At 41.5% G+C, this 24,741-nt stretch overlaps 2 protein-coding genes across 13 annotated transcripts in view; both read left to right on the plus strand.

Annotated features, from left to right (window-relative positions):
• PPIL6 (peptidylprolyl isomerase like 6) overlaps positions 1 to 24,741 on the plus strand; it is a 41,197-nt gene that overhangs the window by 1,926 nt on the left and 14,530 nt on the right. For 5 of the 12 annotated variants that reach the window (XR_011258576.1, XM_069598160.1, XM_069598168.1 and 2 more), the window contains exons 2-6: positions 1,809 to 1,904; positions 6,145 to 6,333; positions 9,691 to 9,753; positions 9,851 to 9,998; positions 17,666 to 17,722. Coding sequence is in view for 10 of the 12 variants with exons in the window: in XM_069598160.1 (XP_069454261.1) it covers positions 1,809 to 1,904; positions 6,145 to 6,333; positions 9,691 to 9,753; positions 9,851 to 9,998; positions 17,666 to 17,722 (553 nt within the window). In the remaining 2 variants the exon portion in view is untranslated. Of the gene's footprint in view, positions 1 to 1,808; positions 1,905 to 2,046; positions 2,120 to 6,144; positions 6,334 to 9,690; positions 9,754 to 9,850; positions 9,999 to 17,665; positions 17,723 to 24,741 lie in introns of all 12 variants that reach the window. The other 7 variants (XR_011258577.1, XM_069598164.1, XM_069598170.1 and 4 more) reach the window with 5 other exon arrangements.
• Positions 12,343 to 24,741, plus strand: part of LOC138444767 (DNA polymerase epsilon subunit 4-like) — a 24,971-nt gene continuing 12,572 nt past the window's right edge. Inside the window, exon 1 of the mRNA XM_069598173.1 lies at positions 12,343 to 17,722. Within this exon, the coding sequence (XP_069454274.1) occupies positions 16,304 to 16,654 (351 nt within the window). The 5' untranslated portion in view covers positions 12,343 to 16,303 and the 3' untranslated portion in view covers positions 16,655 to 17,722. The remainder of the gene's footprint in view (positions 17,723 to 24,741) is intronic.

Below are 24,741 nucleotides of genomic sequence, written 5' to 3' on the forward strand. Positions count from 1 at the left end.
TGTTAGCTGGGCTGATGGGATCAGCAAAGTTATACGGCCCACAACTGTATTTAATGAGTTGGAGGGATTTTTTTTCTTTTGCTTTTTCTTAGTTCCTTATCTGAAGGAGCATGTTTTCTTTATACTGTAGAGAAGATGTTGGTAGATCTTTTTCTGAAAAAGTCCATACATAAAATTGTTAGGCCTTTGGAGCCACAGGCTCTCAGTCGTAACTACAAAACTCTGTCCTTGCGCAAAAAGCAGCCGCAGAAGGTTTGTAAATGAATGGTGGTTTTCCAATAAGATTTTTATTCTGGACAGTGAAATTAAACGTATATAATTTCACATGACATGAAATGATTCTTCTTGTGATTCTTTTTTAACTGCTTAAAAATCTAAAAATTATTCTTAGTTCTCAAGTCTTAGAAAAACAGGCAGTGGTCCAGATTTGGCTTGCTGATCAGCTTGTCAGCCCCTGTCAGAGAGGACACTAAGTCAAGAAAACAACATCTTTATTTTATTAATAATGTTGTTTTTCACTTTCTAAAGCTTTTGCCTACTGTAGCTCTATTTGAGTATGAAAATATATCAATGTAAATTCAGTTAGTTCTGTGTTAATAAAGGATCCTTGAATATATTTCCAACATGATCACTTGTAGGCAATCTCTGATACCTAATTAACTGGAAGACTTAGATTTATAAAGAGTAGTATTACATAATATAGTCCATTCTGGAACAAATTATGAAGAAAGTATGATTAAGTATGCTTAATTTGAAAACTCTTGGGCTTATTAGTTATACCAGGTGGTCCCTCAGTGAGAAACAGCAGTCATCTTGCATGACTGCCTCAGACAGAGCACAGACACTAGAACTGAGAAAAAAGGACCCATCAGCTGTTGGTTGGGTACAGTGGTCTAGGAGGGCAGTGGCCACATTGCTGTTGCCCTCTTTTGCTACCCCTGGTCCCAAGGCAGGGTACACTCATGTCCTGGCTTTCTCCCCCTTGGACTGTCCACCCTTGAGGAAGTGTGCTAAGCCAGTGTCCCCTTAGACCATGACAGAAGCAGCCAGCTGACACTTTTCCCTGTTGGTTCATTTACTCCTCAGACCTGCTCAGAAAAGTGCTGCCTTCTCTTGCTTTAGAAGAAGACAAACTATAACATTAAAAGGAGCATTGACATTAAAAAAAACTTTTTTTTTTAAACAGGTATTGTTAACCAGAAAGAATTTTCTCTGATTCATACAGATAAAACAAAATATATTAAGTCAATACATGCTCAATATCTAGACCAAAACATATTTAATATTCTCTTTTCCCCAGGGGCTATAACCACAACCATATCTTTTGGTTATTCTCCATGTCAGTAAATTAAAAGTAATAATTTTTTTATTTTTTTTTTAGTTAAAAGTACTCATGGCTCCACTGAGATGTAGTAAGAGTTAATTTAGGGAAAAACTGGTTCTAAAAGAACATGGCAGATCACAAAACTGTTGGCATAAACTCATTTGTTCACTTGTTTATGCAGTTGCTATGTGTGGATGGTCTACTGTGTACCAAATATTGAGGCCAGTGGGAAACTAAGACATAGTTTTTGCCCTCAAAGAGCTTATTCTCTTCAGATGAGAGACAAATAAGTGTGGCCTGGGGAGGGACTTAATAGAGGTAAGCATAGGGCCCTCTGGGAGCTGGCAAGGGGCATCTAAGCCAGACTTTGTGACTTGGGTGTACACTGTGTGAAACTTCCTGAACACTCCATAAAAATCAGGGGGAATGATTTCTACTTTAAAAGAGAATGTACTCTAAAATAATATTCTATTTTGAAACCTAGAGTCTGAAGAGTAATTATCCATCCAAATTTGAAGATCCTATAATAATTCCTGTTCAAGAATTTGCATGGCATCAATATCTACAAGAGAAAAAAAGGGTAAAGGATATTTGGGGTATGGGAAATGAGCAAAGTTTTGTCTGAATTATTTACCTATACATTGCTTTGGAAAAACAAAAGCAGTAATTTTCATACAAATAGATTTTATTTCTCTAAATTAACTTTTCCTAAATTATTTCAGTCATTTTACCAAGCTGATGTTAAGCAAAAGTAAAACACTTCCAGGATTTTCTTTTGGAAGGCAAGCAATAAAGGTAAGTTTGACACTGACAATGCTGATATTTACTTTTGCTGATGACTATCCCTCTTTCCCTGCATATCACTTGTCCTACTTCCTGTGACACCCTGGCACTCAGGTTACTATGGCTTGGTACTCTTTTAGGCCCGAATTCTGGAAGGTTTCAGTGGTGTCCAGCACAGAAACAGCAGGAGAGCATGTGGGGTCCCAGGGGAGCTCTGAGGGCAGGCATCAGCTTCCCACAGGATAACCATGTCCAAATGGGAGCTTCTTTCTCTGCACTCTCCCTAATAACAGTACCCCTTGAGGACCCCAGGCCCTAAGGCTGACAGAGATTATCCAGAGATGGCAGATTGGTTTCCTCTTGAGTGCCAACCCTAATTAACTGGTAGTGCTGCCTGGAACGTGCGATATGAAGGATTCTAAGGTGGCATCCTGGCTCTGTTATAGCTTGTGTTGGGGGCAGACTGGAATGGATACATCTCCTGGCCCAGTCCTGTAGAGAGTCCCAGTCCTGGTTTCCCTGCCCCACCCCATCTCTCAGTGGCTGATGAGATCGCATTTCTCCTGATTAGAGCAGTTTTGATTGTCCTGTGTTTGACTGCACGAGGATGTCCTGTGATTATTATGCAGACTGTGCTGCTTTACAAGATCACTGTCTCCCCAGTCACATGAATAGTGCAAGATAAAGTTAAGAATACCATTTAAGTCTCATACCATTTTCACAGCCACAGTACATTTTCATTGTAATTCGAATAGAAATATAACAAACACTTAGCCTATGGTGCTTATTATATGCCAGGCTCTATTCTAATGACTTCTATAAATATTAACTCTAATCATTACAACAGCTATGGTGACCAATGGTCCTGGTTTGCCTGGATTGGAGGGGTTTCCTGGGATGCGCAAATTTCATTGCTAAAGCTGGGACTGTTGTTGTTATTCAGTTGATAAGGCATGTCTGACTCTCTGAACCCCATGGACTGTAGCCTGCCAGGCTTCCCTCTCCTTCAGTATCTGCTGGAGTTTGTTTGGTCCGTTGAGTTGGTGATGCCATCCAACCATCTCATCCTCTGTTGTCTCCTTCTCCTTCTGCCCTCAATCTTTCCCAGAATCAGGGTCTTTTCCAATGAGTTGGCTCTTTGCATCAGGTGGTCAAAGTATTGGGGCTTCAGCTTTAGTATCTGTCCTTCCAATGAATATACAGGGTTGATTTAAGCTGGGATGGTCTGAACCCAGACAGTTGGGCACTCTAACGTAAAACAATGTTTTTCTTAATATTTATCATCAAACTTCCTAAACTGCCGATCATACCATGTTCTCCACCTACAAGAGAGCCATGATTTCATGCTTCGAGGTTTGTACCCATTCTCTTCCATATTCCCACCATACTGGGAAGACTGGCGTGGGTTCCATTCTGCAGTTTCTGACCTTTCTGTCTGGGTTGCTGACGTTGAGATGTTTTATGTTCTCTCCTGCTTTTCTCACGGGGGCTGAATGAGGCTTCCTAGATCATTACTGCTTCTTCTTCCCACATACCCTTTAACTCCTGTCTTTCTTTTCTCCACCTCCACCCGACCCTCATCTCCTGGATACTTGCCACCTTAACCTCTTCTTCCTCTTCAGTCTTTTGTTCTCCTACAAAAGCACTGTCATCGGACTTCCCTGGAGGTCCGGTGGCTAAGACTTCGAACTGCCAGTGCAGGGGCCTGGGTTTGATTCCTGATCAGGGAACTAGATCCCCACATGCTGCAACTAAGAGTTTGCATGCCACGACTAAAGATGCTGCATACCACAACTAAAAGGTCCCGTGTGCTACAACTGCGATGCAGCACAGCCAAATACATAGATATTTTTTTTAAAAAAGAGCACTGTCTTATGTTATACGTAGTGCTTCTTAGCACATATGAGGTTAGTCTGAGGTGGCCTTATGCTTCAGCAGAATGTAACGCCAACTCTGAGGGATGGCTTCTGAACCTTCGGGAAGGCCTTTCCCCTACCTCCAAAAAAGGGACCATCATACATCTTAGTGCTGGGAAGCCCTAGAAATCATCGGGTCCAGCCCGCTATCTTGAGGCAGGTGATGAGGGCTCCTTATATATAGAAGACACCCAGAGAAGGCATGTAATAACCTTCAGCTTCCCATAAAGTCTATTTGTTCCTGCCATTCTCCTACCAGGCTAACTAAAATGTCCACAGTTAAACTTTTCCTCTCCTTTTTTCAAGTTTTGTGTCCTGTAAAATGTGAGACCGCTGATAAATGTCAACATTCCAGGGAGTACTGACCCAGGGGCTATCTCAGTGACTGACAGTTCAGCATGAACAAGCGAGGAACTGGAAGTGAGCTCCTCCTGGGACAGGAGCCGGGAATGGAGCATGTTGGCAGCTAAAGGCAGGCCATTCCCCAAACTGGCATTTCTTCAAGTGCAGTCTCCAGACCAGCAGCAGCAGCATCTCATGTTCAGTTCAGTTCCGTCGCACAGTCGTGTCCGACTCTTTGTGACCCCATGAACCACAGCATGCCAGGCCTCCCTGTCCATCACCAACTTCTGGAATCTACTCAAACTCATGCCCATCGAGTCGGTGATGACATTCAACCATCTCATCCTCTGTCATCCCCTTCTCCTCCTGCCCCTAATCCCTCCCAGCATCAGTGTATTTTCAAATGAGTCAACTCTTTGCATCAGGTGGCCAAAGTATTGGAATTTCAGCTTCAGCATCAGTCCTTCCAATGAACACCCAGGACTGATCTCCTTTAGGATGGACTGGTTGGATCTCCTTGCAGTCCAAGGGACTCTCAAGAATCTTCTCCAACACCACAATTCAAAAGCATCAATTCTTCGGCTCTGAGCTTTCTTTATAGTCCAACTCTCACATCCATATGTGGCCACTGGAAAAACCATAGCCTGACAGAATGTGGTCCACTGGAGAAGGGCAAACCATTTCAGTATTCTTGCCTTGAGAACCCCATGAACAGTATGAAAAGGCAAAAAGATAGGACACTGAAAGATGAACTCCTCAGGTCGGTAGGTGCCCAATATGCTACTGGTGATCAGTGGAGAAATAACTCCAGAAAGAATGAAGGGATGGAGCCAAAGCAAAAGCAACACCCAGTTGTGGATGGGACTGGTGATAGAAGCAAGGTTCGATGCTGTAAAGAGCAATATTGCATAGGAACCTGGAATGTTAGGTCCATGAATCAAGGCAAATTGGAAGCATCTCATGGGATGCTGGTTAAAAAAAAAAAAAAAAAAAAGCACTCTCAGGCCCTATCCCAGAATCAGAAACTTGGGGTGGGGCTCAGGTATGATTCTGACTCCCCACTAAAACTGGAGAACAGCTGTCCCAGATGATGCATAGTTTTGCCAGGACTGGCACTGGGTAATAATAAACCAGATCTCCTCCGAGGTGACGTTACTCAGTGGCCACACACTGAGGTTTAACACACTGGCCGTCACGGTTGTGTGGATGAAAACACTTACACACTTAATTTTGAAGGGCTTAGGACTTAAAAGTGTTAAAGAAGTTGAGTTACCTTCCTCATTGCCCCTCATGTGTCCCAGAAATCCTGCTGGCCCTCAGGAGGCATTTCCTCACCTGGTCTGACTTCCCTCCATCAAAAAGCACTCTTTTCCATCCTTGGCATTGAAAACCGTGTCTTATTTAAGACCCCTAACCAAGTATGCGTACAGTAAAATGTGCTCCGGAAATGAAGCTAGAGGACTGCACTTTGTTTTTATATTCATATATAACAAGTATGCTATGCATCACTGACTTTAATTACCAGATTACCATCTATTTTCTGAGATTGTACCATTTTAAAGATTACTTTTAGGTTATTGATTTCAGCACCTTCAGAGTTTTGAAATGTTCTTAAATTCCGTTTGAGAGCAAAATTCTGAAAGATGGCAAAAAATACATTTTTTCTAAAGGTTCAGTCCTGGGATTGATTGAAGCTCTGGCTTGTGGGTTTAGCAAGGTTCACTCCCCATCCCCATACCCCATTAATTTTTTTTTTTTTTTGGCCCTTTTCCTTTACAGGAACTTAAGAATGAAGTCTGGGAATATTCTTCCTATGTGATGTGTTTTATTAATGATAAGCTCCTGGGTGATGCACTTGATCTACAGAAATGGGCCCACAAAGTATGGGATATAGTTGATTTTAAGCCTCCTGCACTTTACGAAGCACTTACTGTGGATTATTCTGCCAAATTCTTAAGAGACACCAAGGCAAGTTACACTAATTTTTTAAAAAAGGAAAATAGTGGAATCTTTGAGCATTTATATTGATTAAGCACTAATTACTGATAAACCTAGTAAAGGGAATATAAAAGGACTAGGTTAAGTTCTCAATGAACTTGTGATCTTTAGTTGCAAAGAACTGGTGGGGTTTGGCTTGGTGGTATGTAAAGCCAACCTATCTCATAGCAGGTAGATGGCACAGGCAGAAGAAGCATCCCTGTTCAAACATTTCAACTCTCCACGAGAAGCTTATGTGCGTTAATTGGCATCTATTTAAAAATATTAAGACCTCCTCCCTCAGACAAAGTCAAACCTATCCTTTACTCACTTTGAGCATGAAATATTTTGATTAGTATGTTGTAACACCTAAGTGAGAGCTCCTGCACTGAGAGACTGGCAAGTCTGAGAAGAAAGGTGACACCCAGGTGGCAGGAGGAGCAGCGAGCGATGGCCCTGCGGGTTTCCAGTGGTAGAGGACGGTCATGAAGCTTGAGGTCCAGAGAGCAAGAGACAGACGTCAGGGTGGGGTGGGCCACCTCCGTGAGGCTGGTAAACGGATGCAGTTTTGCTCATGAACCTTGTTGCAGCAACAGCTGCCACATGCTGAAAATCATGTCATGCCCATGGTGGCCTGTGCCTACAGAAAGACCCAGAGCTAGGATCTGAGCCATGCAATGCCCAAGACCTTGTCTCATTCACCCTTATTCAACCACTGCCTTGAACAGAACCTGAAACATAGGAGGTGCTCAGTGAATGTTTTGTTGAATAAACAGTACACTTGCAAAATGCTCTAAACTCTAAGGCGTGGAGAGGAATTTAACATTCATAGCAGTTCATTCCCAAAGGGCCAAGAGTCTCAAACTACATGGTGTGCTCTGGGGACGGCAGAGGACAGTAAGGCGGCCCGAATGAGTGGGAAGGAGGCTGGGGAAATGAGAGCATCAGTTGGGATTCTTGGTGCCAACGGTACCAAGCTGTTCTGATTAACTTAAGGAGAAAAAGTATGTACTGAGGGATGTTGGTAAATCCACAACTGACAGGAAGTTGGAGAGCCAGCTTTGGAAAGCAGGCAGGGACCAAGGGAGACCTGGCAGCGGGAAAACATGGCCAGAGTCACGCCCCAGGCAAGTGCAGCCAGGGTGCTGCCATGCGTGCCTGCTGGCCCTTGGGTCTCCCTGCCGCCTTCGCGGAGCATAACTTCTCTGTTCTTCTTGGGTCTGTGCCGCTCCCCAGAGGTCGAAGGCCCCAGGCAGAAGCACCTGACCTGTCAAGCCCAGGTTATGTGCCCACACCCTGGCTCTCACATGGTGGGGAAAAACAGAATGTTCTGCAGAGGCTGGTGCAACCCTGGGAGGAGTTTCCCAAATAGGAAAGCTGCTTTCCTTTCCTATTTTTTTGTTTTACAAAAACAAAAAACAGAAAACCTCCAAAACCAGATCCACTAAGAAAAGGTTGAACTTACTGTCCACTCTTAACCAGGGAGTTTGATTTTATCTAGAAGAAAGCAGGCCAACAGAACTTTTCATCAGAAGTATGACATAACCTTCTTTAGTGTTTTAGAAAAAAGTTCAGGGCTGAGGCCAAACAGGGTGGCGCAGGGAAAGCTTAATGGCAGGGTGGCCATTTGGAAAGCTGCTGGAGTAGTGTGGGCTAGAAATAATGGCAGCCTGAATTAATTAGTGGGTGAGGAAAGAGGACCCAGATTCTAGAGAAAATCCTTGGGTTTTTTACCCAGAGGCTAGATTTTTCATGCTGAGTTAAACCCAGGGAGACTTGTTTACTTCTGGTTTGGAATGATAGAGTAGATAATTAGGTTTGGCTGATAGGTGACATTACCTTGTGTTAAAAGTCACTTTTTCTGTTTTCATTAGGATTTCTAAAATTATCTACACTTGACAACCACATAAAGATAATATATTGATGCCCAGGGAAGTTTAATAATCCCTGAATGGACTCACGCATTTTAGAAGTCAATCATAACTTCCAGTACGTCCTCTTTTTCCTCCTAGACCTGTGAAGCTTACCATATTATGCCTCTTAAAGTTATAATATTCTTTTATAATTAAGAACTTGTAATACAGAAGGAGAGAGGCACAAACATAATTATTAATAGTATGGATATAAATACTTCATTACAGGATACCAGGTATTATAATACTATCTTAGTCTTTAATTTAAAAAAGAGCTTGCTGCTGCTGCTGCTAAGTCACTTCAGTTGTGTCCGACTCTCTGCGACCCCAAGACGGCAGCACACCAGGCTCCCCCATCCCTGGGATTCTCCAGGCAAGAACACTGGCGTGGGTTGCCTTTCCTTCTCCAATGCATGAAAGTGAAAAGTGAAAGTGAAGTCGCTCAGTTGTGTCCGACTCTTAGCGACCCCATGGACTGCAGCCTACCAGGCTCCTCAGTCCATGGGATTTTCCAGGCAAGAGTACTGGAGTGGGTTGCCATTGCCTTCTCCGAAAAAAAAGAGCTTAGAGTGACATAAAATAATGACAGTGATTTCATTTATGCCTCCTAGATTCTTAAGAAATAAGGCAGGGCAAATTATGTACTTGTTCAATCAGGCAGCATTTTTATGTAGGAGAATGGTGCCTAAGAGTTGCAGTGTATTCTATTAGATGTGGTTTGCTACCAAAATGAATGCCACTGTGATGGAGAACAGTGTTTTCATTTTGGGTGCCTCTTTGTAGGGCTAGACAAGGGCTCACAAATGTTAGCTGCCTCTACCAGAAAGGATGTCAATTGAAAATAAGAGCTTGGGGCATCTGGGAGTATGAGGTCATGAAAGAAAGAACTAAAAAGTTACAGCATCCTCTCTTCCCTACCCCTGGCATAGTACTTATGCATACAGTGGCCTTATTTTTCTACTCAGAAAGACTGTGGTGTGGCTCTGCTTAGCTAATCTGTGCAGTTTTTGAAAATCCAGAACACACAGTAACCAAACCTATGGGCTCATGTGGATCTTTTTCCAGAATTACTCAGGAAAGAAAAGGCTTCCCAGTCTGCTCTTTCTCCCAAAGGGACTGATCAGTGTCCCTTTCCACACCCAGTTGTGATGTGGTTGCTATTTAGGCCGTGTGTTCTCAGCCTCATGTGATAGGTTAATGCGATTTACTACTGAAAGGTTTTAAAAAGCATGTTACTTAGGTTATAAAATTGTAGTATAATAAAATGGAAATCAGACTTTAAAGTCATTCATTTGGTTTTGTTCTTACATCATCTATGTTAATGCTGTCAGTCATCTTAACACTGAAAACATTATTATGTTGTATTTCTGGTCACTTCTAAAACTTTCTTCCGAAACACTGACCTGCATTACCTTCTTCTCTTTAATTTTAATAGCATAATTTTGTGTTCTTGGACATTTCTATTGATCTTTATCCAATTGGAAGATTGATTTTTGAGGTAAGAGGATTTTGGTGGTTGTTTTTTAATAAGTTGGGGAGAGTGAGAATCTCTATCAAAATGTTTAATCTTTGAAAACTTTTATCTTTATTTTTAGCTATATTCTGATACATGTCCCAAAACATGTAAAAATTTTCAGATCTTGTGCACAGGAAAAGCAGGGTTTTCCCAAAGTGGCATCAAGCTACATTACACAGGTTCCATTTTCCATCGAGTGGTAAGGAATGGCTGGGTACAAGGAGGAGGTGAGTTTTTTTAAACTATTTAAATTGAAACCTTAGATACAACATAGTTGCAACATCAAATCCAAATATCCAAACTTCTGTTTATCTGCCTCTTTGAAATTCATATAGAATTAGAGTATATTTAACATTATATGTTATATAGATATATTTAAATGATGGTCAAATGATGAATTAAGATATTCATACTCTTTTTAAAAATTCCATCATTATTTAAAAAAATATAAAGTGTGTTACTAGGAATATTCCAGATTAAAAAGTGATATAAGAAAGTAGGATGGGTAACATTTTTTTAACCAAAAGATAATTTTAAATGCTCACCTAAAAATAAAGTATATAGAAAATACAGTGCTTTTAAGAAACATACTAAAAGCAGGAATTTGAAAACAGAATAAATGAAAAACAGCTTATTTCTCACCAAAGATGTTACACTGTTAACACTGAAATAAGATCAAAAGCATTTTGGTCTCCATCTTTGCTTTCTTTCCAGGTCAGTCCTCTGGCTTTACACAAAGGCGGTACCTTGATTAGCAACACAAAATTCAATTTTTGAGGCCTTTTAGGAGATATCCCATAGGGAGCAATCAGGCAGCAATTTGAAAATAATTGGTTTAGTGTGGAAGGAGATTTTCTTGAACTTGATGAAATATGCAAAGGCTTAAATTAATAATGTTTCATTATTTTTCTACAATCTGGAACATTCTCAGGCTGATGAGAAAAATATAGATTTAATCCAAGTATCTTGTATGTAAATCCGCTCTTGAATGTAAATCAGCTTCTCCAAAATGAGATATCACCAGTACTGTTTCTAATCCAGTTGTTCTTCTACTTAATATTTATGGTGTGTGCTAAATCACTTCAATCGTGTCTGCCTTTTTGCGACCCTATGGACTGTAGCCTGCCAGGCTTCTCTGTCCATGGGGTTCTCCAGGCAAGAAAACTGGAATGGGCTGCCATGCCCTGCTCCGGGGGATATTTCCAACCCAGGGATCGAACCCATGTCTCTTACATCTCCTACATCGGCAGGCGGGTTCTTTACCACTAGCGCCACCTGGAAAGCCTGGTCATGTCAGGGTGTGTGTGTGTGTGCGCACAGTGTGTGTGTGTGTGCGCTCAGTTGCTCAGTCATGTCTGGCTCTGTGGAACCCTTTGGATTGTAGCCTTCTAGGCTCCTCTGTCCATGGGATTTTTCAGGCAAGAATACTGGAGTGGGTTGCCATTTCCTCCTCTTAGGTGTCTTCCCAACCCGGGGATCAAACCCAAGTCTCCTGCATTACCCCTGAGGCATTGGGAAAGCCCACATCAGTATACATAAATACATCAAATTTTTATGGTCCCTCTTGAGGATTGTCTAATATTAACAAAAAATGAAAGACAGTCTAAATGTTCACCAATGGGAAATTAATTAAATCAGCATAGCAATATAATGAAAAATTGTGCTATGCTGTGCTTAGTCGCTCAGTCGTGTCTGTCTCTGCAACCCCATGGACTGTAGCCTGCCCAGTGCCTCTGTCCAGGGGATTTTCCAGGCAAGAATACTGGAGTGGGTTGCTATGCCCTCCCCCAGGGGATCTTTCCAACCCAGGGATCGAACCTAGGTCTCCCACATCTGAGCCACCCAGGAAGCCCCTAAAAATTTTATGTGGTTATGTATATTGACATGTAAAATGTTGAGGATCAGCCTAGTTTTTCATCGTATTGCTATGCCAATTGAAGTAGTTTCCCGTTGGTGAACATTTAGACTGTTTTTGACTTTTTGTTAGTGTAAGATAATCCTCAAGAGGGCCCACTTAGTTCAGGTTGTCACTGCTCTTCCAGATGCGGTGTTCTGTTTTGTTTTTAGCTAGACCTCCTCTCACCCCTGTGAGCCAGAGCAGGATTTGGGGAAAGTAGACCATGATATTTATTTATCTGAAGCAAAATTTCCAAAAAGTGCATAGGTCTCAGTTCATGTTTTCAGATAACAAAGCAATGATGTTTAAGGAGTTTGGAAAAAATTTCTGGTTAACAGATTCAGATCCAAACTGACACATATAAGTTGCACCATGTTGGACAAGGAACTTGTGATCTCTGAGTCAGTTTTCTAATCACAAAATAGGGATAATTGTAATATTACAGGACGTTGAGGATTCAAGGACATGGTATATTGAACTGCTAAGCTCCATAAGCAACCTCCTCCTTCAGATGTCAGATTCTCTTTTTTTTTTTATTTATTTTTTTTTTATTTTTATTTTTTTTAAATTTTAAAATCTTTAATTCTTACATGCGTTCCCAAACTAGATGTCAGATTCTCAAAGGGCTTTGGGTAGAATTTTGGAGTACAGGAACTGACTGTGGTTTGGTGTTATGCCTTAGGATGCTTCCAAGCACTACTGCTTGCTCTCTGGGACCAAGAGGCCCTACAAAGTCTTCTTCCTCCCTCAACCCCATCTCATCATCTGACCTCTCCGTCTTGCTAATTCTGCTCCACACAGAGGGCTCCTTGCTGTTCCTTAAGTATATCAAGCATATGTATGCCCTGAGATCTTTCATTGTTTCTTTTGGGGAGATATGTACACCCAGCTATTCCTCTGCATATCCCCTGCCTCACCCCCTGACCTGTTTCTGGTTTTTGCTAAGAGCTTATCTCAGGAGGGAACTACCTGACCATCCTATTCAAAACCGGCCACCTTCCTCTCCATACACTTCTCCTCTCCCCTTTCTGGGCTGCTCTCCTGTCCCCTTACCTAGCTTTATTTTTCTTTCTAGCACTTTTCACCACAGGACATACTATTAATACTTCTTTGTTAACTGACTGACTGTATCTTTTCAATAGAATGTAAGTTCCATGAGTGCACAGATTTTTATCTATTTCATTCACTGTTACATCCTCAAGTTAGAGAACAGTGCCTAGCATACGGTTTTAGTAGATGCTTTTTAAAAGTCTGTTCAAGGAATGAATGAATGAAGACAAACGGGAAACATACATTCTGTTCATTACTGAAGCTGAAGTTAATGAAGATACCAAGTTGTTAAGCCACGTTGGCAGGATCCTCTTTGTGGCTCCCACAAGGCCAACTGCCTTGAGAAGGATCTTTTGAGATTTACTTTAATATATTTTATCATCATCATGGTCATCAGAATGATAGTGAAAATGATAATGAGAAGATGCATTCCATAAGTGTGTGATGATGCACAATATTAACGGCCACTAATGAAGGAGCACAATACTCTGTCAGTCACCATACATGTGCTTTCCCTCAGTTTGGTTCAGCTGCTCAGTCGTGTCCGACTCTTTGCGACCCCATGAATCACAGCACGCTAGGCCTCCCTGTCCATCACCAACTCCCAGAGTTTACCCAAACTCATGTCCATTGAGTCGGTGATGCCATCCAGCCATCTCATCCTCTGTAGTCCCCCTTCTCCTCCTGCCTCTAATCCCTCCCAGCATCAGAGTCTTTTCCAATGAGTCAACTCTTCGCATGAGGTGGCCAAAGTATTGGAGTTTCGGCCTCAGCATCAGTCCTTCCAGTGGACACCCAGGATTGATCTCCTTTAGGATGGACTGGTTGGATCTCCTTGCAGTCCAAGGGACTCTCAAGAGTCTTCTCCAACACCACAGTTCAAAAGCATCAATTCTTTGGCACTCAGTTTTTTTCACAGTCCAACTCTCACATCCATACATGACCGCAGGAAAAACCATAGCCTTGACTAGGCGGACCTTTGTTGGCAAAGTAATGTCTCTGTTTTTGAATATGCTGTCTAGGTTGGTCATAACATTCCTTCCAAGGAGTAAGCGTCTTTTAATTTCATGGCTGCAATCACCATCTGCAGTGATTTTGGAGCCCAAAAAATAAAGTCTGACACTGTTTCCACTGTTTCCCCATCTATTTGCCATGAAGTGATGGGACCAGATGCCATGATCTTCGTTTTCTGAATGTTGAGCTTTAAGCCAACTTTTTCACTCTCCTCTTTCACTTTCATCAAGAGGCTTTTGAGTTCCTCTTCACTTTCTGCCATAAGGGTGGTGTCATCTGCATAACTGAGGTTATTGATATTTCTCCCAGCCATCTTGATTCCAGCTTGTGCTTCTTCCAGTCCAGCATTTCTCACAATGTACTCTGCATAGAAGTTAAATAAGCAGGGTGACAATATACATCCTTGACGCACTCCTTTTCCTATTTGGAACCAGTCTGTTGTTCCATGTCCAGTTCTAACTGTTGCTTCCTGACCTGCATATAGGTTTCTCAAGAGGCTGGTCAGGTGGTCTGGTATTCCCATCTCTTTCAGAATTTTCCACAGTTGTTGTGATCCACACAGTCAAAGGCTTTGGCATAGTCAATAAAGCAGAAATAGATGTTTTTCTGGAACTCTCTTGCTTTTTCGATGATCCAGTGGATGTTGGCAATTTGATCTCTGGTTCCTCTGCCTTTTCTAAAACCAGCTTGAACATCTGGAAGTTCACAGTTCACATATTGCTGAAGCCTGGCTTAGAGAATTTTGAGCATTACTTTACTAGCATGTGAGATGAATGCAATTGTGCAGTAGTTTGAGCATTCTTTGGCACTGCCTTTCTTTGGGATTGGAATGAAAACTGACCTTTTCCAGTCCTGTGGCCACTGCTGAGTTTTCCAAATGTGCTGGCATATTGAGTGCAGCACTTTCACAGCATCATCTTTCAGGATTTGAAACAGCTCAACTGGAATTCCATCACCTCCACTAGCTTTGTTCATAGTGATGCTTTCTAAGGCCCACTTGACTTCACATTCCAGGATGTCTGGCTCTATGTGAGTGATCACACCATCGTAATTATCTGGGTCGTGAAGATCTTTTTGTACAGTTCTTCTGTGTATTCTTGCTACCTCTTCTTAATATCTTCTGCTTCTGTTAGGGCCATACCATTTCTGTCCTTTATCGAGCCCATCTTTGCATGAAATGTTCCCGTGGTATCTCTGATTTTCATGAAGAGATCTCTAGTCTTTCCATTCTGTTGGTTTCCTCTATTTCCTTGCGTTGATCGCTGAGGAAGGCTTTCTTATCTCTTCTTGGTATTCTTTGGAACTCTGCATTCAGATGCTTATATCTTTCCTTTTCTCCTTTGCTTTTCACTGCTATTTGTAAAGCCTCCTCAGACAGCCATTTTGCTTTTTTTGCATTTCTTTTCCATGGGGATGGTGTTGATCCCTGTCTCCTGTACAATGTCATGAACCTCCATCCATAGTTCATCAGGCACTCTGTCAGATCTAGTCCTTTAAATCTATTTCTCACTTCCATTGTAAAATCATAAGGGATTTGATTTAGGTCACCTGAATGGCCTAGTGGTTTTCCCTACTTTTTTCAATTTCAATCTGAATTTGCCAATAAGGAGTTCATGATCTGAGCCACAGTCAGCTCCCGGTCTTGTTTTTACTGACTGTATAGAGCTTCTCTATCTTCGGCTGCAAAAAATATAATCAGTCTGATTTTGGTGTTGGCCGTCTGGTGATGTCCATGTGTAGTGCTCTCCCTACATGACTGCATTTCACACTCAGAAGTACCGGGGAGGCATTTTCCATCATCACTGTCTATAGCAGATGAGGAAACAGTGTTGGGAAAGGTAACCAACATCAAGATCAAAATCAAAATCATCTGACTTTGGAGTTTACTTTTAACCACTGTTCTGCATTGCTGAATCTGCTGTCAGAAGTAGAGAAGATATCCAGAGCTGAATTCAAAGGGGTGGGTTATGGTCACAAAAAATATTAAATACTGAATGACATGGTGTCAATATAAAATATTCACCTGGGAGATCAGAAGCAAAGGGCAAGAGTAGTGACAAGTGTTGGAGGGAGAAAGCAAGGGAGTGTCACTGGTATTTACATAAGTCAGCAGACAGGGGAATCACCTGGGGAGGTTCACCAAGCAAAGCAAACTCTGGGACAGGAAGGAATTGGTGCTAGAGGACATTCAAACCCGGATTTAGCCTGTGGCTACTGCAGCAGGCTTCTGAGAACAGCCTTGGGCTGTGGTGAATGGGGTGGGAGTGGCAGGAAGGAAGTATATATCTGGCAGAGCCGGTGGAAGACTTAAGGTTTATCAGTTAAGTTTTGAACCAGCTTTATGAGTAGTATAATTTAAATGCTATATGTCCCTTTCCTGCATAAATTCTCTTCACATGCTTGCTGTTGCATCAGATTTTTTTAAATTGCACAGACACTTTTATTGTAAAGCACTCATACTGAGTTTAAAATGGGCCAGTTCTTCAACAATTATTTATTGCACATTATTCGAGGAGGCCGTCTAAAGAGCTGAAAGGGTTGGCGGCCGCGCGCAGGACGCTCAGGGCCGGGATGGCGGCGGTGGCGCCTGGAAGCGGGGCTTCCTGGGAGGAGGAGGGCACCGGTGGGGACGCAGCCACTCTGCAGCCCCCAGCTCCGACGAGTGTGCCCGGAGCTCGTCTCTCGAGGCTGCCTCTGGCGCGAGTGAAGGCCTTGGTGAAGGCGGACCCCGACGTGACTCTCGCGGGACAGGAAGCCATCTTCATTCTGGCACGCGCCGCGGAACTGTTTGTGGAAACCATTGCAAAAGATGCCTACTGTTGTGCTCAACAAGGGAAGAGGAAAACTCTTCAGAGGAGAGATTTGGATAATGCAATAGAAGCTGTGGATGAATTTGCTTTTCTGGAAGGTACTTTGGATTGATTGCTGAGCTGGGCAGTTTGGTGAGTCTGGACCTGCATCCTTCAGCTAGACCCTCTGCAGGCCTCAGCTTTGAAGAGTCTTTAACATGTTGAACTTCCGCATTTTTTCTGTTCTACGTTCACCTAAGCCTGAACAAGTCTGTTAGCTTTAATCTACAAGGTCTTCCACTTGAGTCTTCCATTTCTGGCCTGGATGCAGCTGCTTATGGTAGAAATATAGGAAATGGTTTGTGTAGATAAATGATAAGGATCAAATAAATGTTTCTGATCAACTTTAAAAAAAATAAAATAAAGAGCTGAAAGAAGGAAAAGGGCTGATGGGGAGAGCACAGACCTCGGAGACCTCTGGTTTCACTAGAGTTAGCTTTGCTTCTGTTGTAGCTGTGCATAGAGGAGTTTTATAGTAGGATCATTGCCTAAGCCAAAATATGCATATAATGCATATAATGCGAAACAGGTTCTATAAATACCATTAAAAAATCTTTATATTGCAAAGGAACTTCAGTTCTAAAACACCGGATAAATGAGTTATCAGTACAGAGTTCTAAAGAATAAAAATGTGAACATTAAGTCTTTTTACAGCATCTATTTTCATTCTTGTGTTAAAAAGACCTCACTGTTCCTGTTTCATCCTCGGCTAAATCTTTCCATTTTTTTTCTGAAAAGTAATATCAACCATGGAATAACTTGTGAAATAAGTCAAACCTATATGAACACACTTAATTTAAATTCTAGCCACAATTATAATTTAATACTTCATCATTTTAAAGGTTTTACATTAAATTTAGCCTACTTGGGAGTTATGAGGGGAAAAAATGGGATCAGGAATGTTAAAGTACTTACAAAATAGAAGTGAAATCATTATAGAAGTATTTTCATGGTATAGATACTGAACAACTAGGTCACTTACTCTGGTTGTTATAAATGGAATCATAATTTAAAGCATTTTCACCTGCCATTATCTCTTTTTTTAGTTTCAGAATTTTAATGTTTATTTACTGCTATTTCTCAGATATAGTTGCTGGAAAAGGAGATAATGGAGAGTCAATTTATGGACCAACATTTGAAGGTATGTGTCTTTAAATTTTGACAGTCATATTTTAATTGATAATTCAAATTTAACAGGACTGGACAGTTTCACTATCTCAAATAAGATAGTGTTTGGAGTAACATACTACAAGGACACATGCTAGAAGTGGGAGTTAAAAATGGGATAGGCGGGAAGGCACCCCAATTCAGTTCAGAACAGCTTTGTACTTTCTTTCACTTGCCTCATTGTATTATTTCTTTAGAATAAGTTTCTAAAATTAGAATTGTAAGGGTAGAATGGAATTTATATTTTTAAGGCTTGTACTTTGCTATGCTCATACTTAGAATTGGTATCTGATAACCATCCTACTAAGACTGCCATTGGGGATCCTGGGAAGATGATAGTGGTAGTGGCATAGTTTTTTAATTTTTTGAAATCCCAACCTAAAAATAGACAAAAAACTAGATGGGAAAACTAAAGACCCATGGATAACACAACAAAACTACGTGCAAGGTATCTACACGAATTTAAAATATAAACAGGTGAGGTCAAACTACCAACAGTCACACAATCCGCATGGTATCAGCATGGATGTGAGCGAAAGCAGGACACTTTTGTCAGAGCTGAGGATATAAAACCCCACAATAGGCAAGAGCAGGGTAGTGCATGGGACCCCTCATAAGGCTTGAGGCCAGAGCAGTCAAACCTTTGTGAATTCTCAAAACTGATCTGAAAGCCCTCTGTTCCAGGATAGGCCCACACTGAGAAGAAGTGTTGGGGGGTGGAATCAAAATTATGCAAGTATTGGGATAACGGTGATGAAGAGGGAAAGGGACAGAGCCAGGAATCCCAGGAACCACGCTGCCACGCAGATGACCGACACAGGAGAACAGCACTAGAGGGAGTTTGTGAAGTTGGGAAACTACCTTCCTTCTAACGCCACACCTCCTTCTAAACACTGAGGGAGACTAATTCTACATGAAAATAAAGTTGCATTAGAAAGCAGCAGAAATTTTCTTGAATGAAAAAAAAAGTGCATAGTCATATAACTACAGATAATGAAAGTATCATAGAAAGAAAGCTCACAGGTCAAACTGATTTCAAAATAAGCTAAAAGACATAAATTATATGACAGGAAAGAACTCGTAAATCAGAATTACAAAACCTCAGATACGAGGTTTACAGAACTGAATAAAAGAATTAACAATAAAAGAAAATTCCAGAGATGAACAAATTATAAGGAACACAAGACCAAATAAAAACAACTGATATGTGTATTAAAAGAAGCAAAAGGCAGAAGAACATTTTTTAAATCAAAACGAGATGAATAAAGATGAAAAGGATTTACAACAAAGTGATACAGAAAGAAGACCCAGCATACAGATGATAAGTATCCTTAAGGAATTAAACCAGTAGAAGGGAATGGAACAGATACTAAGAATCATAATTTTAAAAAGCTTTCCTGAAAGAAAAAAGGATCTGATATTGTGTATTTTGTTTGGGTGGTGGTTACACAACTATATCCAACTGTCAAAATGCATCAAACCAAACATCTAAAATATATGAATTTTTCTGCATGTTCATACCTCAAGTAAAAATATCTTTTTAAAAACTTGAAACTACTTACTGAAAGAACAGACAGCTATCTGACAGTACTGAACCAGAACAACCAACACCAGACTTATTTTACTTATATTATTAGATATTAAAGAAAAAGAAAAAAAGAATCTTCGGGCAGTTAGACAAAAACAGTAAGTGATTTATAAGGGAAAGAAAAGTACATTATCATCATATTCTTATGCCAGAAGAAAACAGAGTAATATATTTATGATGCTCAATTAAAATGAAATGGAACCTGGGGGCTTTATATCCAGTCAAACTGAACGTGAATTTTAAGGGGCACACAGAGTTATCAATATGTAAAACTTCAGGGAATAGTGTTGTCATGAGTCATTCTTGAGGAATCAATGACTGCAGAATGAGTTTCATTCAGCCAGATTACAAGAGGGATCCTGACAGAAGAATTGGTGGTGAGCATTAATCATATAATTACTTATAAAACTAAAATTCAATGAGGAATAAAAGGGTGAGAGTATGATATATAATGACTATATGCTTAGTCTAACAATTTTTTTTTAATGAAAGAAATGGGGAGAATATATGCAAAATTTTAAACTACTTTCAGTTAAATTTTACTGGTGATAGTTGTATTATACTGAGATTGCTGTATATACAGTGTAGGAAAAAACAAGTAATTATGAGATATTCTAATTTTATAATTTCCTGTCCTTCAGAGTTAGAATCTTCATTGTGGAAGAAAGGAAATACAGATGAAATATAATAGAGGTTAACAAGTAAAATATTCCACAGTCCTGAATATGAATTGGAAATATCCTGTTAAACTCAAGAAGTATCATATCTATATGTTAAGTTAGGCCATGGAATTTATCTACAGTGACCAGCCCAGTAGTGATACATTCTCCTAGAATTTAGATTGTTGTTTTGAAATATCATTTCTTGCTTAAGAAACCAGGGTCTCCGGAAAACATGGCAGATTCCAGTTTTGAGACAGGAAATTTCAAAATGAGCGTGGAAGCTCATGTTCAGTCATGCTATCGTGACCTAGCCAAAAGCACTATTAAAAATTTACTGGGGTCATGGCAAAGGGCTCAGGAGTCAATTTGAAGAGTCTCTCACTGGTCAGAGATGGAGTAATTTGAGTGGTAATTGCAGCTAACTGAAACCCAACAAAGATTTTAAATCCATGAGTTCATAATCATATTGTAAGAGAACTCCTCCTTGTTTACCTTCAGGGAAATGATAGGAAACAAATTCATTATCTTGAAAACTGATAAATATAGGTAAAAATCCATCATTTCTCTTGCCTATCCTATAGGAACTATACTAAATCATAGATAAGGGGAAACATCTTGTTATAAAAGAATTCCAGTTAACAGTGAAAAGGAAATTAGAATGTCACCACTTGCTGCCCCCAGTGAAATAATGGATGTGGGCATTTGCTGCATCAGTATCGACTGCCTTCACAAGAACAGGGACAGTCAGACAGTGTGGGCCTTCTGCTGAGAGAACACACTACCAAAGGGATAGAACATGAGCCCGATGAAGCTTTTGGACCCAGCATCCAGTTTGCGAGAAATGCAACCAGTTCTGCTAGTAATATGTTCTTAAAGATCTCTGTGCTTTGTCAAACCACACAGTAAAAACCACAGGGCTGACTGATGGCATAACTGAGGTAAAAACAAAAATTCCTCGGTGACATATTAAAAAATAAGTTCGCAATAAAAACAGTAACATAGTTTTGTATGTTTTATGTGGTCAAGAAACACATCAGTGTGATAATAAATAAGGCACCTTACCCTGAAAAGCCCCTGCTGTCTGTGGAGGCGGTGTGGGAAGAGCGGCACCTTGTGAGTGATCTGGAGGTGGCGGCAGGAGCGTTCTCTGCAGTGGGAGGGAGGCTGTCACTCCAGATGTGGGCGGACGCGGCTCACATGCGGTGACCAAGCTGCTTGGTCATGTCTGAGGTGTCTGTGCTCCTGGGCAGCTGGCTCAGTTCAGTGAAGGCCATTTCCTACAGTTACCTGGTGGTTCTCCCAGAGGGAACGGCACATTAAAGGAGGGGTGAGCTTCATCATGCTCAAGTCACTTCCTCCCTCACATATCAATCAAAGTGAAGCAACATGCCTCTTCAACACAAGCATTCACACAGAACCGACAGGACAGGGAACAAGCGAAACCTGCTGAACGGCACCGTGTGTGTGCAGCCGGCAGACTCCAGCCTGCGAGAAATCCTAAAGGTGAACCACCTCAGGAACAGACAGTGCAAGGAAAAGAAAGGGACAGAGAGAAAACCTGTGGATTAAGAGAGATTTAAAAGGCATCACAAGTTCAGTAAAATGAGAGAGATTCAACTGTAGTGCCTAGGGAGGCATACTTGGATGGTAAAACTATATGAGTTACATAAAACATTACGGACATGCTTTGGAGGGGGAGAGGGACTTGACAAGACTATGGGGAAGGCTGGTGAAGTTCTTTTTCTTGGCCAGAATGGTGTTTAAAAGGGTATTTGCCTTATAATAACTTTAACAATACTATACATTAGTTTTACAAGGCTTTTTGTGTCTACATTTTAATAGAATGAAAAGTTTTTTTTTAAATAATCATATTTAATCAATGACCAAAGAGAACAGGAAAAGAGCTAGTTTTCCTTCTAAATTCATGCAGATACAGCTTTATCAAATGAAATCATGCAAGTGACACCACTCATTTATTTATTTGTTCATATAACTTTAAATTCTTAGGTGCCAACATGGTGCAAGGACCTTAGGAAACATGTTATGACCAAGTTTCCACCCTTAAGGATTTCAGTGTTTTTGCCCAGACAGATGTTTAAACACATAAAAGAACTGGCGCGGTGCCCAGCGCCTTCACAGAGGAAGCAGCCAGTGCGGCAGGAAAGAACAACTGCTTGGGAGAGTGGAGGGCGCTGACCAGAGCAGCTCTGAGCTAGGGCTTAAAATAAGACATTGCAGACAGGGAAAGGGCACTGGGGCAGCTTTCCTGAAATCCTTCATCTCCGATCAGTGTCCACAAACTTTTCCACCCCACAACCATTAACAGATCACCCAAACTCTTTCTGCTTGGAAGTGCAGTCCCAGGCACAGCCTGGGTCTTCTGTCCAGGAGATTGATCTCTTGGCTCATCTCCTCACTTGTCCCTGTGGACATCCCCATGCCTCCGTCCATTCCCCTTTCGCTCCCGTTAGATACTGTGGGGATTTCCTCTCCAGCTGGAGGCCTGGCTCCTCTGGTGCCCAGGGAGCCTGGTGGGCTTAAGGAAGCTTTCATTCCTCAGTTTATCTGGCAGTGCAGAATCAGGAATTCAGTACACTGTCAAGTGAAAAGAGATGCTCCCAAAGGAAAGATAAATGGCTGAAAGAGAGAATGTGGGGCCAGTATTCAAAACAGCTACAGCATGGGGTTCCCTCTTCACGTAGACTCACCCTCCCCCGGCCCCATGGAATGTTAGTTAAGACATCGACAGCCAGACCTCCTCCTACATTCTCTCACTGGACTGTATTTCCATGAGATGCACAGTTAAAACCCAGGGCTTCTTAAAAAGTTATAACCACAAAAATCACTTTTATTAAGCTTAACACAGTGAATTTAAAAGAATGAAATAAATTTTACCTAATTGTTGTTTTATAAATCGGTTAGTCTTTAACTTGAGGAGAGTCTTGCTTTGTTTTGCATAACTTTCTATTTAGTTTTGGCTGTGCTGGGTCCTCTTTGCTGCGCGTGTTTTTCTCTAGTTGTGCGGCCTGAAGGCTTCTCCTTATGGCGGCCTCTCTGGTTGCGCAGCACAGGCTCTAGAGCATGTGGGCTTCAGTAGGTTGTGGGGCTTAGGCTCAGCGGTCGCAGTTCCTGGGCCCCAGAGCACAGGCTCAGTAGTGGTGGCACGTGAGCTTAGTTGTTCCACAGCATGTGGGATCTTCCCAGACCAGGGATTGAAGCCGCGTCTCCTGCATTGGCAGGCAGATTCTTAACCACTGAACCACCAGGGAAGCCTTGTTTTGCTTTATTTTGAATCACAGCTATTTTTGTCTTCCCAGATCCTGTTGTGACGGTTAGAAGCTACATATCAACTCTTCCCCTGCTTTGTATTCCTTGTATAATATCCCTAATCCTTCCCACTCTTAAGGGATTGGTGACTCCATGGCCTGGGCTGACTAGAGAAAAGGCTATTTATGTGAACAGCAGAAGAAAAGAAAGGATATATGTATTTTTAAATAATTTTATTCATTCTGGCAGTGCTGGGCCCTTGATGCTTTGCGAGGGCTTTCTCTAGCTGTGGTGGACAGGGGCTACTCTTCACTGCAGTGAGCAGGCTTCTCTTGTTGCAGAGCATGGGCTCTAGGCATGCAGGCTTCAGCAGTTGCTACGTGCAGGCTCAGTAGTTGTAGTTCACGGGCTCCAGAGCACAGGCTCAGCAGTTGTGGTGCACAGGCCTAGCTCCTCCGTAGCATGTGGAATCTTCCAGGACCAGGGATTGAATCCGCGAGCCCTGAATTGGCCGGCGGACTCTTAACCACTGCGCCACTAGGGAAGTCAGTAACGTATTTAAATACTTGATTATCCTTATTACTTTAAGTAGACCAGTTTCTTAATATTAGCATGTGCTCTAATTAACAAACAGATACAGCACTTAAATAAAATCCATTTGTCTAATTCCTAGATCTCCTTTAAATGAAAGTAGACATTAACAAAAAGCAGAGAGCCTGATGCACTGTTAATATTCAATAACGCAACTAAAAGCTGTACAAAAGTATTTTTTGGTAGAATTAAGAACAAGATAATATGGCTGGGTAGCCACTTAAGGGCTACTTTTTTTTAAATTCTGAGATTTATAATATATATATAAATTTGATATGTACAGCTTAAAACTAATCATAAAGCAACCCCCTCTATTACCATCCTTGTCAAGAAAGAACCACCAGCATGCCAGAAGCACCCCATCTGCCCATCCTCAGTAATAACTCCATCTCCCTCTTAGAGGTAAGCTCTAACCTAACTTTTTCCTTGCTTTTCTTGTCAGTTTTACCACTCATGCATGCGTGTGTGCTGTCGCTTCAGCCGTGTCCAACTCTTTGCGACCCCGTGGACTGTAGCCTGCCAGGCTCCTTGGTCCATGGGATTCTCCAATCACTCATCCATAAATCCCTAAATAAAAAAATTAAGTTTTTCCTATTTTGGACTTTATATGAAGTGGACTTGGGCTTCCCTTGTGGCTCAGACAGCAAAGAATTGGGCTGCAATGCAGGAGACCCAGGTTTAATCCCTGGGGTGCAGGGGGGCGGGGGTAAGATCCCCTAGAGAAGGGAACGGCTACCCACTCCAGTATTCTTGCCTGGAGAATTCCATGGACAGAGGAGCCCAAGGGCTACAGTCCAAGGGGTCACAAAGAGTTAGACATGCCTGAGCAACTAACACTTCAACCCTGAATATTCACTGGAGGACTGATGCTGAAGATGAAGCTCT

This window comes from Ovis canadensis, chromosome 8, assembly GCF_042477335.2.
Source record: "Ovis canadensis isolate MfBH-ARS-UI-01 breed Bighorn chromosome 8, ARS-UI_OviCan_v2, whole genome shotgun sequence".
In the NCBI taxonomy this organism is placed as follows: Eukaryota; Metazoa; Chordata; class Mammalia; order Artiodactyla; family Bovidae; genus Ovis; species Ovis canadensis.